Source organism: Pipistrellus kuhlii, unplaced genomic scaffold (genome assembly GCF_014108245.1).
Source record: "Pipistrellus kuhlii isolate mPipKuh1 unplaced genomic scaffold, mPipKuh1.p scaffold_m20_p_4, whole genome shotgun sequence".
Lineage (NCBI taxonomy): Eukaryota > Metazoa > Chordata > Mammalia > Chiroptera > Vespertilionidae > Pipistrellus > Pipistrellus kuhlii.
Window position 1 is genome coordinate 26,044,416 of NW_023425540.1, and position 16,871 is coordinate 26,061,286.

The window sequence follows — 16,871 nt, forward strand, 5'->3', positions numbered from 1 at the left end:
GACTGAGGGGTCCCGGGTTCGATTCCAGTCAAGGGCATGTACATTGGTTGCGGGCACATCCCTGGTGGGGGTGGGGGGTGTAGGAGACAACTGGTTGATGTTCCTCTCTCATCGATGTTTCTGGCTCTCTATCCCTCTCCCTTCCTCTCTGTAAAAAATCAATAAAATATATTTTAAGAAAGAAAGCAAGATGTGCAGCCGGCTGGGGCTCTTGGAGGACCTGCAGGCATGGGAGCGGGACCCCTAGCGGGTCCTCAGGTCCCAGAAGCATAGCCCGTTCTGCCTCTCCCTGCTGAAACCTGAACTTACAAGCGTGCAGGGAGGCCTTGTAGTCATAGGTCACAGGCCAGAGGCCCTGGTACCCGGAGGGACCTGTGCAGGGCCTGCCACTCAGCCCCTTAGCCGGACTGGAGAGGGCTGTCCACAGGGAAGAAGCAGGAGTGAGACCAGGAGACCTCTTTGCTTGGGTGGGGAACCCCCACAGTGAGCGGGGAATTACAAGGGAGGAAACAGGTCAGGGAGGGGTGAGGCAGCCTGCCAGCAGGGGTGGGGCTGGATCAGAACTGGCAGGACCCAGCCTCCGAGCCAGCCACCTCCTCTGGCTTCACCCAAGCATTCTCCCTGGGATGGGACAGGGTCTGCACAGGGTACAGACCCTGGCAGGACAGTGCCCGGCTCTGCCTCCCTCTCCTGCCCGCTGGGGACAGGGATCCTGTCAGCTCAGGGGACAGTGCCTCAGAATGTCAGAGAAGGCCTCTCAGTAGGCAGGACTTCGGTGGATGGAAACGATAACGATGCCAAACATTGCTTAAGCAGGAGTCCACCACTTCTGACAACATTCCGGCTGTTTCGAAATCGGGCTTAATGTGGAATTATCATATTTTTTTCTGCGTCTTACAATAGAACAGAAGAAAAACGGACTCCAATAGGCTGTGTAGGCGGGGCCTCTGCCTCACCTCCTAAGATCCTGGCAAGGTTGATGGCTCCGGGAGTGGAGGGGACTGAGGGCCAGCCGTGGGTGGGGAGGCCTCTAGCCACGGTGCCTGGGAAGCTAGAATGTGGGCAATGAGCTAGTTTCTTTAGGGAGCCCTGGAGACCCTGGCCTCAGAAGGCTGTGTTCCTGGGCGGGGGTCACTCTCTGGGCAGGGGATAGGGAGACCCCTGAGGAGGGTGTGCTCTGGCCAGGTCCCGAGGGGCAGCTGGCAGTGGGCTGGCCGGGCCGCCAGGCCACTTGAGAGGGAAGCGTCCACAGACTGGATGAGGGCCTTGCTTCTCAAGCTCATGTCTGTCCTATGGCGCCGGATGGCCTGTCCTGTGGGGCTCCCAGCCCTCCTCTCCCCCGTGGGGTCCCCCTTGCCCCTTCTCCCCCGTGGGGTCCTGGCCCTGACGCCCTCTCCCCTGCAGGCTTCCACCTGTCCCACAAGGTCACCAGCGTGGTCCCGGAGAGCGCCCTGCTCATCGTGGTGGGCCTGGTGCTGGGCGGCATCGTCTGGGCGGCCGAGCACATCGCCTCCTTCACGCTCACGCCCACCGTCTTCTTCTTCTACCTGCTGCCGCCCATCGTGCTGGACGCCGGCTACTTCATGCCCAACCGGCTCTTCTTCGGCAACCTGGGCACCATCCTGCTGTACGCCGTCATCGGCACTGTGTGGAACGCGGCCACCACTGGCCTGTCCCTCTACGGCGTCTTCCTCAGCGGCCTGATGGGTGAGCAGGCGCCCCGTCCACCTAGCGGGCTCCTCAGGGCGGGCTCTGCAGGGCGGGGGCTGGGCTGCCCTATTGAAGAAAGCCCAGGGTGCAGAACGCAGACCTAAAAAGCGGTGCTTCAGGTCATGAGATGTCACGGGTGGGTCCACTGAACCCTCTGGTTTGTTGAAAGTGAGGCTGAATGCTCAACTATAATAGCTAGTTCACGTACAGCCCAGCATCCCCCGGCCACGGTTATGTGTCCTGCGTGTGAGTGAAGTCCTGTTGGACCAGGGCAGCCAGCGGGGCTGGGCAGGTAGGAATAGTCCAGCTGCTGTCCCTCCCCCTTGGCAGGGAGGTGGGGTCCAGTCCCACTCCCCCGTCCCTGAGCCCTCATAGGCAGAGACCCCCGGCCAAAATAAATACCCACCGAAGCAAAACGTTTGGGTGTCCTTTCTGCCCAAACCTTGGAGAAAAGGCCACACCCTTTCTATGCACTCCAAGCTACTCCCCTGTAGTTTGGTTCTTTAATTCAGCCCTGGCTTTGGGGACCTGTGAGGTGCGCCCCACCCATCGGGGTGTTGGTCGTTATCTTCCTGGGAAACTGGAGCAGGTGAGGCCAATGGGCCGCCTGAGGCCTCGCAGAGAGGTGCCTGCATGGTGCAGTCCTACATGCTGTTCTGCCCTGGGATGCTGCGGCTGCCCTGTTGCATCATGGGTCTGCAGGTTTGCTGCCAGGGCTGGGTAACCAGGGCAGTGAGAGGGTGAGTGTGGGCACCCACACGTGCCTGTCTGAGCACTCAGCCCCACCTCACACACTTCCTCCATGGAAGCCAGACTCCTGGGGGTGAGCCCAGATTGGCGATTTCCCATCTGATTGAAGGAAGAGTCTCCCACCACCTGGCACCAGACACCCCCTCAGCCCCTCATCTCCTCCTGGTGACAGAGGGGACACATTGCGAAGGAAGAACCAAAGGTTCCCCATCTCTTCACCTCACACATTGGTCACCACAGGACTTGGTGCTTATCCCATGGGGCTGTGCTCCCTCAAGTCCCCCACTGTGGTCACCAGCCCTTAGGCCCAGCCCAGAGAGACCTACCACAGTTGGCGATGCCTAACCTTGGATGATACCTAAAATGGCATGGCCATCTCTGGCTGCTGAGCCCAGAGGGGAAGTCTCAGAGTTTAGAGTGGGAACACCTGTGACTGGCACCCAGGACACAGCTGGTCAGGATGGGCGTCAGTCCAGGTCATGGAACACAGTGGTGCCCAGGGGCCAGCATGTCTGTTCTGCTCCTGGGTACACAGAGCTTGGAGCCAGCGGAGCTAAGAAGGCAAGATCCTTCTATGCAAGCCAGTGGCTCAAGGCCCCTCTCACGCTTCTGAGGAAGGGTCAGCCCAGTGTCCTGGGTTGCTGTCCAGGTGAGCCAGCGCAGGGACAGGCCCTGCAGAAGCTTGGGCGGGCAGTTGGAGATGTCCCTGAGGGGGTGAAGCCACGGGTCTTCTTGCCCGGGATGAAGAGAGGGGTTAGAACACGCAGTTTGGCGGCTGTGAGCCCATAGTCCAGTCCACAGAACTGTCCTGGCAGGGCCAGGTGGATTCTCCCACCTGGAGGAGGGCAGGCCCCAGGTCACATCCTGCCTGGAGTGTCTGGCTTCTAGAATGTGCTACCGGGTTGGTCTGCATCCTCCACAACTTGAGGCTGGTGCTCAGAGAGGCCTTCAGAGACAGATGGCCTGGAGGAGAGAGTCTGGAAGCCCCAGGTAGAACTGTGTTCTCACATCTGCCCACTGACTGTGACTTGGGTGGAAAAGCAAAACCCATGATCCCCATTCTAAACGGGGCGTTTCAAACTCACCCGGAGCCAGTTCTTTTAACACCTGTCGCTTCTTCAGGACAGTGGTCCTGGTGCCACTGAGTTCCTAAAGGCTGTGAAGCTTTAGGAACTCACAGAAAACCCCCTCTGGGACACCAACCTCTCTGCAGAGACCACCCTCCCTGAAGGGGCTCTGGGGGCAGGACTGGGCCCTGAGGAAGAGTGGGCTCCTGCAGACGCTCCTGTCCCAGAACTCAGGGCACGTTCAGCCTCTCCCACCCTCCCTCTACCGTCTGCCCTGCAGGTGGGCCTCTTCCTGCCCTCAAGGCCTGACTGGCTCCTGGGCCCCTGGGCCCCTCTGGCTGGGGAGAGGACTCAATACCAACAAGGCAGCCACAGCCAGGGCCCTCCTCCAGCCAAGCCCAGCTGAGCCAGACAGGCACCCACAGGCACCTCCCCGAGGTTGTGGGCTTGTCGCTGGGAAACGGAGTTTGCACATGGCCTGCTGGTGATCTGGGCCAGGAGATAACTCTGGGAGGATTGCAAAGGGTGAAAGTGAACTTCAGCACCATCTCCCCACCCAAGGGCACCCAAGAACCCGCTGGGCAGGAGCCGTACAGCAGAAGGAAGCACGGGCTGGCTCCACATGGCCTCCTCCCTCCAGCCCCTGCTCCTCCCCTGCCAGCGCCCCCAAATGCAACATCCATCTCCCTCCTCTCCTTTCTCCCCATCTCCCTGCAGCTGGTTCTCCTCCCAAGGTCCTGCCCCACCCATCACCTCCCTCTAGGCCCGCCCCGGCTGTACTAATCATGGCAGAGACATCATTTCCCTGGGAGGCCTCCTGCTGACTTCCCAGCACCTAGGGCCCTGCATCTGTACTCACGCTGCCCTAGGCCGCTAACTCCCCAGGGCCAGGGTCTGATTGCATGTCCCATGGCCAGGCCCCACCCGTGCCCCTCACCTGCCTGCAGTGGACTCACTGGCGAGCCAGCCAGGAAGGGTCAGCCAGGCCCAAGGTGAGGTGAAGAAGAGAGCTAGGGGTGGTCAGTCTCCTCTGGGTGGGCTGCTGCCTTTCTGTGGGAGCCCCTGAGGGAAGCGGGTCATCTGACCCAGGTTCCCACACCAGCCAGCCTGAGCCCTGAGGGTTCCCAGCCCCACAGCTGCCAGGCCAGCACGGGAGGCAGCCCTGGGAAGGCCAGGGCCGTGCTCCTGCTTTCGCTCCCCATAGTCCTCTTCTCTCCAGGTCCTGTTAGCCAGGGGACGCCGCAGGGACCCTTACTCGCCTGGCCCTCCAGGGCCTCCCTGATGCTCCGCTTGTCTCCCAGGAGAGCTGAAAACCGGGCTGTTGGATTTTCTCCTGTTCGGCAGCCTGATCGCTGCCGTGGACCCGGTGGCCGTGCTGGCGGTGTTTGAGGAGGTTCATGTCAACGAAGTGCTGTTCATCATCGTCTTTGGGGAGTCCCTGCTGAATGACGCTGTCACCGTGGTGAGAGAGCCGGGGAGGGTCCTGGCTGTGCCCCAGAGCGTTTCCAAGCTGTGGGTGTGTGTGTGTGTTGGGGGGGGGGGGGGGGGGGGACTCTATTTTCTCACCGGTCATCATCGTGCCCCTTGGTGAAGTTGGCACACGGAGAGCCTGCCAGGGTTGCCCACAGAGCCCAAGTCTGCTCCTTGGCCCCAACAGCCCAAAGGCTTCGTGGTCCAAGGCATTCGCTCCTTCTGCTGGACCTTTCCTCCACTGACTCTGAGGCTGGCTGTTGTAACGCGATTTCTTCATTCGTTCCTTCACAGTTCTTACTTAGTATGCCCCCATCCCCTCCTCCCCCACTCACACGCACTTCATTCTTTCACGGGGATGATTTAAAAAAATTTTTTTTTTTTATTGATTTCAGAGAGGAAGGGAGAGGGAGAGAAAGATCACTGATGAGAGAGAATCATTGATCGCTGCCTCCTGCATGCCCCACACCGAGGATCAAGTCCACAACCCAGGCATGTGCCCTGACTGGGAATCGGACCGTGACCTCCTGGTTCATAGATCGATGCTCAGTCACTGAGCCACACCAGCTGGGCCACAGCTGGTGATTTGACCGTTGAAATCCCACAATCTCTGTTCCCAGAGCAGGAAGGGGCGGGTCTTTAACTTTGGATCCACAGTCAGGCCCTCCTTCCTGATTTTCTGAAGAGAGTGCATATGTAAATAAGCAAAATCTCACTGTTTCTAGGGAGGGGGGGGGTCAGGGGACGCTGCCTGTGTGCTCAGGAAGGTGGTTTTCCCTCAGGGAGATGGTGCCAGGGGCCTGGGCAGGGCCCCTGGGTGGGCAGGAGCTGGAGGCCAAGTTAACACAATGAGAAGTGAATGGGAGGTTCCTGAGGAGCTGTCTCAGCATGTGGCCATCTTGAAGTCTTCAAAACCCACCCCCAAATGGAGCCACTACGGCCCTGGAAGGGAACATCTCTCTGAGCGGCTGGAGGCCCTGCCCACCCGTCCCCCACCAGGGCCCAGACACAATGGGACCTGGAATTCCCTGTTTGCTCTACAAGTGCCTGTGGCTTTTCTCTAAGAAATCCTCATCCTGATGTCCCCTCAGGGCTCAGGAGATTGAAGGGCCAAAGGGCAGGCTGCACCAGATTCCTCTGCAGCAGATAATGCAGTCTCAGGGAATTAAACTTAATTGGAGATGAGATGCGATCAGAAACACGGTGCATGGGCCCTTCAAGGCTGGGCTCCTCTGTCCTGAGCACCTGTGTCTCTGTAGAGGCAGGAACTCCTGCTGCAGCTGGGGAGTCCTTCCCTCTCCCCCCTCTCCCTGCTCCCCTGACCTGGGTTTTCATAAAGAAGCGGGGCAAGCAGAGGTCTGCTTCCCAACGCCTTCACGTGTGTGCCCGTCCCTGTGCACGGCTGTTTGTATGTACAGTTTTATACACCCACCCCCTGGGGTCCTGCAGTGCACAGACTTGGGGGCACAGAGAGAAGTTTCCTCCTGAGGGGCCTGCAACCACCCCCCCTCCCCCCCCGCCCCAAAACACACACACCAGGGAGCACCTCGGCCTCCTTGGGGTGGAGCCCGGCGCATCGTTTAGGGGCGCTCGGGCTCAGAAAACACAGCTGTCTCCACAACCCAGGCCTAGGATAAGGTTTCTGGATGTTTTATCTCAACATCTTAGTGGGATAAGGTTTAAACATCAACATGCGAAGATGCCAGGGCGTGTGATCCCACATCAGGGGGCAGCATCCCGGCAAACTCACTGAGGATGGAACTCTGGGTTTGTCTTGGAAAATGAAAAGTGAGCGCGGTGGGCTGGTTCTGTGGCCGCCCCTGTTTTGCCCAGAGGAGGCAAGGGCCAGGTTGCTCCTGAAGGCCCTCGTTCCTTCCAGAACATTCTGCCTCCCAGGTCCTGCCTGCTAGCTCATCTTTGGCCTTCGTCCTATTGACCGTCACTGCCCTGTGATGACTTCCCTGCCAGCGGTTTGCAGGTTCCAAAACAGATGGCTGCCACCAGCTCCTCTCTCCAGCCCCACATCCCAAAAGGCCTGGGGCCCAGGACAGGGAGGGGTCGGTGCTGATGGAGGGCTGACCCACGTCCGGTTTGCCTCTCTGCCCCCCAGGTCCTGTACACCGTGTTTGAATCTTTCGTGACGCTGGGTGGCGACAAAGTGACCGGCGTGGATTGCGTGAAAGGCATAGGTGTGTGGCTGGGGGGTCCGCGGGTCAGGGGAAGGTCAGGGGAGGGTCTCTTCCTCCAGAATACGGGTGGCCTCTTGGCAGTGCCCCTGTGGACTGTGGAGCTGGGCGGGGCCAGGCCTCCAGGCCTACCCGAGACCCATAGCCTGACGGTCCTTTCTGTCCAGTGTGTTTCACAAACACAATTTCACGGGGGTCCAGCCACCCTGGGAAATCCAGGGATTATTGCCCGTTAGACTCACAAGAATATGGGGCCCTGAAATATGGTGGATGATGTGAGTCCTAATGTCCTGGTGCTTCTCTGGGCTGGGACAGTGACAGCCTGGCTGTGCCTGCAGCGCAGGGCTTGGTCCCTGCTGCAAACTCAGACCCGAGGGCCCCTAGTCACAGTGCTCCCTCTGTGACTGGGGGGGTGGGGAGGAGCGGGACACATGGCCTCTGGGGGCCGCAGGACTGCCTCCTCCCCAGCTTTCCACACTGAGGCTTGAAGAGTCCAGTCCTCTCTTCCAGAGAACAGGCCTCTTGTTTGCTAAGCTGTTGGCGCCTCTGTGGGGGGGTTACCAGGCAACTGCCATGAGGAATGGCCGGGAGGGAAGGCCAGCCTGACGAGCCTGGCCCACGCCACATGGGTCAGGCCACACCGAGGCCACAAAGGGCCATTGAGGCAGCTCAGCGTTCCATCCCGCCCTTGCAGTGTCCTTCTTCGTGGTGAGCCTGGGGGGCACGCTGGTGGGGGTCGTGTTCGCCTTCCTGCTCTCCCTGGTGACCCGCTTCACCAAGCACGTGCGCATCATCGAGCCCGGCTTCGTGTTCGTCATCTCCTACCTGTCCTACCTCACCTCCGAGATGCTCTCCCTGTCGGCCATCCTGGCGTAAGTCCTCCCTGGCTCACCCCGGCCCCAGAGCCAGAGCACACCCCGCGGCCCTGCTGAGGGGGGTGGGCCGTGGAGGAGGAGGGCGGTGGAAGAGGCGGGACCCACCCAGATACATACCGGGGAGGCGGCGGGAGTGGCGCCTGCTCCCCAGCCCTGCAGGAGGCACAGCCTTCCACAGCCCCTCCTCCAGCCCACTGTCTGCTGGCCCACTTCCCAGCCCGATGGAAAGTCACTGTGGGGGCAAAGAATTTGATCTGTTTAGCTTTTTAAAATAGGGAGTTGGAGTTCTGATGCAATTGTCAGAGCGGGCCCACACCCGCCCCTCCCTCCCAGGTCTGCCCTGCACCTCCCCTCCTTGCCCGCCCACCCGTCCGGCCAGGACAGAAACAGGCAGCCTGCTCTGCAGCCTAGGGTTCAGGTCCCAGAGGCTCACATCAGATGGCAGTGAGGTTGAGGTACTAGAGCTGGACATGGGCCAGCTCAGGACCCTGGTCTCCAGTAGGAACCCTGAGCTCCAGGAGTAAAGGGCTGGCCAGTGAGTTGGATGTCTGTCCAGGGCACAGAGGCCCGGAGGTGCCGCCAAGGGACAGCAAGCGCTGGGTCTTAGGAATGCTGGGTCTTGGGAACGGCCCCACAAGGTCAGGGGGAGTGGCGTGTGGCCCGTGGCCTCACAGCATGGCGTCCATCCCCCAGCATCACCTTCTGCGGCATCTGCTGTCAGAAGTACGTGAAGGCCAACATCTCGGAGCAGTCGGCCACCACCGTGCGCTACACCATGAAGATGCTGGCGAGCGGGGCCGAGACCATCATCTTCATGTTTCTGGGCATCTCGGCGGTGAACCCCGAAATCTGGGAGTGGAACACAGCCTTCGTGCTCCTGACGCTGGTCTTCATCTCCGTGTACCGAGCCATTGGTGAGGGCATGGCCGGGTGGGGGTGTAGTGGAGGGGGGGCGGGGAGAGTGTAGGGATGGGGAGACCATGGATGATGAGAGGGGATGGGGGGCCCATGGGACCCATGGAGATGGTGGGGGACACTGGGGATGGGGCACAATGGGGAGTGATGGGGGGTGTGATGGAAGTGGGAGACTTTGGAGAGGATGGGAAGATGGTGGGAGGACAGCACTGGGGAGATCATGGTGGGTGACATAGGGACTGGCTGTGCGGAGTCCATGGGCACCAGGGCCTCGGCGTTTGCCCCCACTCAGTGAGGTAGGTTCAGGAGCCTCTGGTGAGCCTCAGACAGACTGCCAGGAGTCCTCAGTGAAGGCCCAGGCCTTCTTGTGGCCTTACCATAGTGAGACTAAGGCAGGGCAGCGGAGCGTCAGGGTGGAAGGTTCGGAGCCCAGGGGAACCCATTTGGTTTTCCACAGACTCATTCTGGATGTGGCAGAGTGACTCGGGGACAGTGTAGTCACTGAGGAAAGGAAATGGTATGTGTGAGGCAGGAGTCACCATCCTACTGTGTAGGGCTTAGTAGTGGAGAGAGACTCCAAGTGATCACACCTGCTCCCCCACCCCTGCCCAGTCCTTGGGGACTGAGGGCTCAGGGAGCGGATGTCATGGTGGGATAGGGTCACTCTCTTCCTGCCGCCCTCAGCAGTGGCCTTTGGCCCTGGAGCTGCCTCAGGCATCAAGAGGCAGAGCCTCGGCCAGTGCAGCCTTAGCCCCACTGAGAACTGAGAATCTCAGAGCTGCCCAGACACCGCCAGCTCGGAGTGTTCCAAGTGTCCACAGAGAGAGGCCCGGGTCCAAGGTGAAGCAAGGGGCGGGGTGAACAGGGCCAGAGGGTGGAGTTTTCACCATCCCCTGTGCTCGATGCTGCTGTCCCCTGTCACCACCTTCCATCCTGGGAGGGGTTCCTAAATGTTCCCTCTTAAGCGCAGCAGCCGCCTGAGAAGGTGATGGCGGGGCACACGGCCCTCTGTGGAAGCTGAGCTCACGTCTGGTCCCTCAGGTGTCGTCCTGCAGACCTGGATCCTGAACCGGTACCGGATGGTGCAGCTAGAGATCATAGACCAGGTGGTCATGTCCTACGGCGGCCTGCGGGGCGCTGTGGCTTTTGCCCTTGTGGTCCTTCTGGATGAGGAGAAGGTCAAGGAGAAGAACCTCTTTGTCAGCACCACCATCATCGTCATCTACTTCACTGTCATCTTCCAGGTAGCCCTCGGCTCTGGACCGGCCGCACCTTGCTGTCCTCCTGTCAGCCCTCCATGCCCGACCCCCGGCCACAAGGGGCAGACCCCGCCATTGCTGGGCCTCCAAAGAGCCTTTCTGAGCTCCAGGCCCTAATTGGATTTTATAATTTTAGTAACTAGGAGCTGTTTTGTAGGTTTTCATGTGGCCCCACAGGGGACACAGCACAATTTGCTTAAAAAATGTCCTTCCTTAGCCATCACTAGTGAAGGGAGCCCCAGTTAATATTTTATCACCCCACTTGGCCTTGCTTTAAACTCATCTGAGGAGCTGAATCTGGGCTCTTGGGAGGCATCAATAGACCCACAGGGGCTGTTGTGGGGGCCCCTCTCTGCAGAGAAGGTCACACATAAGGCAGCTCATTTCACCCTCTGTGGGTGTGGGCGGGTCAGGTGTGGATTCACACATGGGGGCCCAGGCGGCTGGCGTGGGGTGCAGTGAGGCCTGCCCCGGCTGTCAGGGTCAGCGTACTCTGTTCTCCCAGGGCCTGACCATCAAGCCCCTGGTGCAGTGGCTGAAGGTGAAGAGGAGTGAGCACCGTGAGCCCAAACTCAACGAGAAGCTGCACGGCCGGGTAGGCGGGTGGGGCTGGGGGTGGGGACGGGGAAGAGCACTGGGGGGAGGGGGAGGCGTGGGGAGAAGCACGGGGGGGGGGGGGGGGGGGGGCTCATGTGACATCAACCCTCCTGTCTGCTTTGGAAAGGCTTTCGACCACATCCTCTCAGCCATCGAGGACATATCGGGGCAAATCGGACACAATTACCTCAGAGACAAGTAAGTGGCTGGTGCTGCCTCTGGCGGGAACCTGGGGAGGCACGTTTGCCTCAGCTGTTTGTTTCCCTCCCTCCTTTAGTCGAAGATTGAGTATAGGACCCTCAGGGGAGAAAGACTACCTTTTACTTTAAATCTGACCCCACAAAACCCTAATTATAGAGGAACACTGCCCTCAAAGGAGCCACATGCCTGGGTTTCCCTCCTTCACCCGGGACCCCTCCTGCCCAGGGTGTCCCCCGCCCGCAGTGCACTGAGCCTCTTTTAGAAGTTCTGTTTCCAGTCTGGCCCAGTCATGTTCTGTTCTGACCCAAACAACTGGTCACTGTTCTAATTGCGTTGAATTTTAAAACTCCTGGGCAGCCTGGTTCTCTCCAAGTATGAGAGAGAACTAGGGGTTGGGGTGGGGGGTGCAGGGGTGGCCTGCTCCCCTGGCCTTCGCCTCGCGCAGGTGCAATATACCCCTGTCACTGGAGCCAGAGCGCGGGGCCCCTCCCCTTGCCTGGCCCTACTCTGTCCTCAGCCCACCTTTCGGGAGGGCTGTGTTGTGACTTGGAAAACTCTCTACAATACCGAATTAAAGGAGAAAACAGAACCCGCAATTTTATATACATTCTAATGACAGCTGTCCTCAGAAAGGTAAGAACGAAGAACAGAACTGTGAAATAGGCATGATTGCGGTTTATTGCTTTTATTTTAATATTCACCTTTGTTGTTGCTATAAATAGTAAAAAAAAAAAAAAAAAAAAAAAAAAAAATCTCTGGAGAGAGAAAGGGGTCTCTGTGCCCACCCAGCTCTGGGAGGCCATGTTCAGTGTGTCCCGATGGTGGGTTGGGAATGCCCTGCCCATCTTCCCTGGGCTCACCCACAGCCTGCCAGGTGCTGACGCTGTCTGGTTCCATCCCCCAGGTGGTCCAATTTTGATAGAAAATTCCTCAGCAAAATCCTTATGAGAAGGTCAGCCCAAAAGTCACGAGATCGAATTCTTAATGTTTTCCATGAGCTCAACTTGAAGGATGCCATCAGCTACGTGGCCGAGGTACCAGACACTCCATATCTGCTCTGTGTTGGAGGTGGGGGCTGAGGCAGGACCCGGGCCTGGGGTGTGGACAGCCACTGGGGTCTTCCTGCACCCAAGAACACGGGGTGGGTGGGGAGGTGGTTGGGGGTGCTATTCTTTTTGCTGTGAATCCCCACCTGAGGATAATTTTTCCATTCCCCAACCCCTGGTCAGGCCTGCTCAGACGGTAACAGAGGGTGGCCTGTGCACCTTGCTGTCTGCCCTCAGCAGCTTGGCCCCATCTAGCCGCCCTTCCCAGCTCCAAGCCCCTCTCCCAAGGGGCGCCCCCACCCCCAAGAGCCAGACTGTGACTTTGGTTCCTGTCAGGCTCTGCTCTGTGTGGTCCGTCTGAAGGTTCAATCCTGAAAATTCCTTTAAATGAGAACAGCTGGTTTGGACCCCCCAGTAGGGACAGGGGTCGCCTTCCTAATCCTGTGGGGATCTGTCACACTTTCCCAGCACTCCCCAGGTGCCACTGAGGTGCCGTGTCCTTCACACACAGTTGTGTCTTCACTTTCCTCTTAACACAATGGCTAACTAACCTTAGCTCAGCTCAAGCAAGGCCTTGGCTGTGGCCTCTGAAATCGCCGCTTTCCAGGTCGAGAGGTGACATGATCCGGGTGCTGCAGGCTCCCCAGGCTCTGTCCGCTCTGTCCCAGAGCCTGGGCTGGTCTGGGTGCTCCCTATCCTGGCTTATGCAGGCATGTCCTCTCGCAGGGAGAGCGCCGTGGGTCCCTGGCCTTCATTCGCTCCCCCAGCACGGACAACATGGTCAACGTGGACTTCAGCACGCCTCGCCCCTCCACTGTGGAGGCCTCCGTCTCCTACCTGCTGTACGTGCCCCAGTCTGCCCAGGCTTCCTCCTGGGAGAGGCCACCCCTCACCAGGGCACCTCTCACCACGCCCTGGAGGCTGCTGTGGGCAGGAGACAGGGTGGGAGTATTCCCTGCTCAGTAATTCCCAGGTCTTCCTGATCACAGCCACACCAGAGGCTCCTCTGGACAGACATCAACCAATGGGCATCTTGTGGGGTCAGTCTGCCCAAAACCCCCTAGGAGAGGACTCCCAGGATCAGCCCTGTTGGCAGTGGCTGGTGCCCAGGCCAGAGGGCACGGGGCAGGAGGGGCAGACGTGGAGAGCAGTGGAGTTCTCACACTCCCTGTACTCCCACGTAGGAGGGAGAATGTCAGTGCGGTGTGCCTGGACATGCAGTCCCTGGAGCAGAGGAGGAGGAGCATCCGGGACACAGAGGACATGGTCACTCACCACACGTTGCAGCAGTACCTGTACAAGCCCCGGCAAGAGGTGGGCGTGCCAGCGAGTGGGAGCTCCTGTCCGGAGCCCCTTGGGATCCCGACCAGGGAGAGAGCCTTGGGTGGGGGCACAGGTCCTCTCCTCTCTCTGAGCAAAGGGAGGCATCCTTGTCTTTAGGACAGACACTGCTTGGCTGACCAGCCAGGTGGTCCCTGGGCTTTGGAGTCTTAGGGGTCTGTCGGGCCAACTTCACAGGGAGCCTGCCAAGGGGCTGCCCTGGGCGGTGAGGCTGGGTGCCTCCAGCTCTGCTGGTCACCACCTGCTCTTGTCACCTCCCCCTTCCCCAGTACAAACATCTCTACAGTCGACATGAGTTAACTCAGGATGAAGATGAGAAGCAAGACAAGGAGATCTTCCACAGAACCATGAGGAAGCGCTTGGAGTCCTTCAAGTCGACTAAGCTGGGCATCAACCAGAACAAGAAGGCGGTCAAACTGTACAAGCGAGAGCGTGCCCAGAAGCGGGTAAGGGTGCTGAGCGAGGGGCCACGGGCAAGGGGGACCGCGGGTGGGGGGTGGCAGGGACGGCGGGGGCAAGGGGGGTTGCTGTGCAAGGGAGGCATGTGGGGTCGAGGTCACCCTGGGACCATGCTGATCAATACTGGAACCACCAAGGCACCCCCTTTAGGGTCACGTCTGGGCAGGGAGGGGATCCGGGCTGGGGACAATCTGCAGTCAGGGTCCCAGTGGCCACTGTTCCCTTACCTGTAAGCGGTTTCATTCTGTTTTGCAGAGAAACAGCAGTATTCCTAATGGGAAACTGCCAATGGAGAGCCCCATACACAATTTCACCATTAAGGAAAAAGGTACCGGTGGGGGCCTTGGCAGAAATGCTTGTCAGCAGGGACTCAGGGACGTGTGTAAGGGGCCTGGCAGGATGCAGAGGGCTGTCCTTGGAGGGAGATCCTCCGCCCAGCACCCAGGACCCTCCTCTGTGGGCTGCTGCCCTGCTTGTCAGAGTGGCAGTGTCAGGGGACTCTAGGTGCATTGGACCGGGGCCTTTCGTGTTCCCAGCCCATGTCCCTTGTGCTGCCCTTTCTTTGCCACCAGATTTGGAACTTTCAGACCCGGAAGAGAACCCCAACTACGATGCTGAGGAGATGAGTGGGGGGATTGAGTTTCTGGCGAATGTCACCAGGGATACAGCAACAGACTCCCCGTCAGGTGAGGGATAGGTGGGCCTCTGCTGCCTCAGAAGTGAAGGGACGGTGGGACGGTAGGACTGGCTGTGTAATTGCACATGGCAGGTTGGGGGTCTCTGTTCTGAGGGAAGAGCTGTGACCTATCCTGCCCATGTGGGGAGGGAGAGCATGAGGTAGAGGGCCTGAAACCCCTAAGGCGCGTGACCCTGACCTTCCAGATGATGGCTGTGGGACGCACTGGTGTCTGACCCCTGAGCAGCACCCTAATCCTGCAATGCTGGGTACACCTGGAAAGCTGATCAGCCACTGCCCTTTCTCCTAGGAATTGACAACCCTGTGTTCTCCCCGGATGAGGACCTGAGCATCCTGTCCAGGGTGCCACCCTGGCTGTCTCCCGGGGAGACAGTGGTGCCCTCCCAGAGGGCCCGTATGCAGATCCCCCACTCTCCTGACAACTTCCACCGCCTGGGTCCCTTGCGCCTCAGCAACAAGTCCGTGGACTCCGTCCTGCTGGCTGAGGGCCCCAAGGAGCAGCCTCCCACCACTCTGCCTGAGTCCACGCACATGTAACGCTCCTCGCCCTTCCCGAGCCCCTAACTCCTGCTCTTTCCTCAGGCACCTGCCTCTCTCTTGGCCCTGGACCTGAACCTCTGCAAACTTTCTCTAGCAGCTGCTCTTCCTCTTTCTAAGCCTGTGCCCTCAAGCCTCTTGTTCTGGCCGAACATTTCTTAGTCTCTGCTTCTCCAGCTGGGTGGTCGGGATCCAGAGCTGACTGAGGATTTGACTGTTTCACCTTACTGATTAGAATTTACTCTTAGATTGTCAATTTGATCACTAACTACTCTGAGATAAGTGTTTAATCTGTGCAGTCAGCCCATGAATATAAGTCACGAGCTCAGAGGACACTGGCATGGGCTGGGGTGCATCTATTTTCCTCCCTGAAGGCCCAGGGAAAAGCCCACCTGACAGATGTGAGTACAGGAGAGAAGCAGTCAGTCCCTTTTACCCTCATAAAAGGGGTGCAGCTGGTGTGCCCACATCCTTGCTGCAGGCTCTGGGGAGGAAACTCCTGGATCAGGGAAGAGGGGAGAAGGCAAGGAGAGAGTGGTGGGCAAGGGTGGTGGATGAAGGACCAGGCCCCCATTCATAGGTGCTGTGGGGGTGCTATTGCTGGGTCCCAGAGGCTCTGTCCCCACTTTGCCTTCTGCAGGGAAAGGGTTCAGGCCTCTTGAGCAGGGTTTTGCACTTATTTCACGTTTACCTTGAGTGTTTGGTGGGAACTTGGGAGAAAAAGGAAAACTAGACTTTCCCAAGCACAGGTGGGGCAGACTCACATTTCAATGGAAGCAGTAACCTCTTTTCCTCTCATGTGGACGCTTGGAGAGGGGTGGTTATCCGTCCAGCTGGGGACACAGTAGTGCTGGCGAAATGGTTTCTTGGTACACAAGCTGGTCTTTCTCCAGGATGTTCCTGAGTCTAAAAGTGACTGTGCACAGGGACGAGTCTCACCCAGTCCCACTGCCAGTCCTGGCAGAGCTTGTAGGCAGGACCCTGCTGTGCTGCTGTGCTCCTCCTTCCTCCTCGTGGCTTCCTCCCTCCTGGAACACCCTGGGTCTTAGTGCTGGGTGCTGTCGGGTGGTGGGCAGAGAGGGAGGACCCTTTGTTGAGGGTCTACAAAGTCAGCGCCTCAGCTGACCATGTCACTGGGGAATCCTACCGATCATATAGCCAGAGTATGGCCTGCAAATGTCCCAGAACTTTGCAGGTGTGTGTGGGGGGAGGAGGGGGACGCGGGCGAGCTGGATCTGTGGGGACCCTCCTGTACCCCAGGTGCTCCTTACTCATGCCGGTTTCTCCCGCAGGTGACACGGGCTCTGACGTGCCGCTGACAGGACGCACGTCACCGCGCGAGGTTCTGCAAGCTACAGAGAAGTCCCCGCGCCCGCTCGCTCCGCCCCCGGCCCCGCCCACCGCGCAGAACCCAGCGCCAGCTGCACTGCCGGACCTCGAGTTGGGGGCGGGGCCTACATCGGAGGCGGGGTCAGCGTCGGGGACTTGGCTAGAGCGCCGTGGACTGCAGGGAGCACACGCACGGTCAGCGGCCGCGCGCCGCGTGCACAGCCGGCGCTCGTTCCAGCGGCCCCGCGCGCGCCGCCGCCCTGCACTGCTCAAGCTTGCGTCGCTGCAGCCCTCCTGCCATGAGCCACCGCACGGGCTGGAGCAGGAGGAGACTCCGCTGTGATCTCCGCGACTACCATGGTACCGTATCCCCTGCCAGGCTCTGGGGCAGCCTTAGGCACTCCTCCAACCCTGCTCCACATCCTGAGTCGG

General features: G+C 59.4%; 1 protein-coding gene across 3 annotated transcripts in view; it reads left to right on the top strand.

Annotated features, from left to right (window-relative positions):
- The window catches only part of SLC9A3 (solute carrier family 9 member A3), a 46,383-nt gene extending 29,529 nt beyond the window's left edge, over nt 1-16,854 (top strand). The window contains exons 2-17 of one of the 3 annotated variants that reach the window (XM_036409605.2): nt 1,405-1,707; nt 4,829-4,989; nt 7,108-7,186; nt 7,878-8,055; nt 8,752-8,972; nt 10,015-10,217; nt 10,738-10,827; nt 10,957-11,027; nt 11,935-12,064; nt 12,803-12,918; nt 13,261-13,390; nt 13,687-13,863; nt 14,132-14,204; nt 14,449-14,562; nt 14,863-15,106; nt 16,403-16,854. In XM_036409605.2, the coding sequence (XP_036265498.1) occupies nt 1,405-1,707; nt 4,829-4,989; nt 7,108-7,186; nt 7,878-8,055; nt 8,752-8,972; nt 10,015-10,217; nt 10,738-10,827; nt 10,957-11,027; nt 11,935-12,064; nt 12,803-12,918; nt 13,261-13,390; nt 13,687-13,863; nt 14,132-14,204; nt 14,449-14,562; nt 14,863-15,106; nt 16,403-16,406 (2,294 nt within the window). In that variant the 3' untranslated portion in view covers nt 16,407-16,854. Of the gene's footprint in view, nt 1-1,404; nt 1,708-4,828; nt 4,990-7,107; nt 7,187-7,877; nt 8,056-8,751; nt 8,973-10,014; nt 10,218-10,737; nt 10,828-10,956; nt 11,028-11,934; nt 12,065-12,802; nt 12,919-13,260; nt 13,391-13,686; nt 13,864-14,131; nt 14,205-14,448; nt 14,563-14,862; nt 15,111-16,402 lie in introns of those variants that run through there. The other 2 variants (XM_036409607.2, XM_036409606.2) reach the window with 2 other exon arrangements.
- Nucleotides 16,855-16,871: the final 17 nt, after the last annotated feature.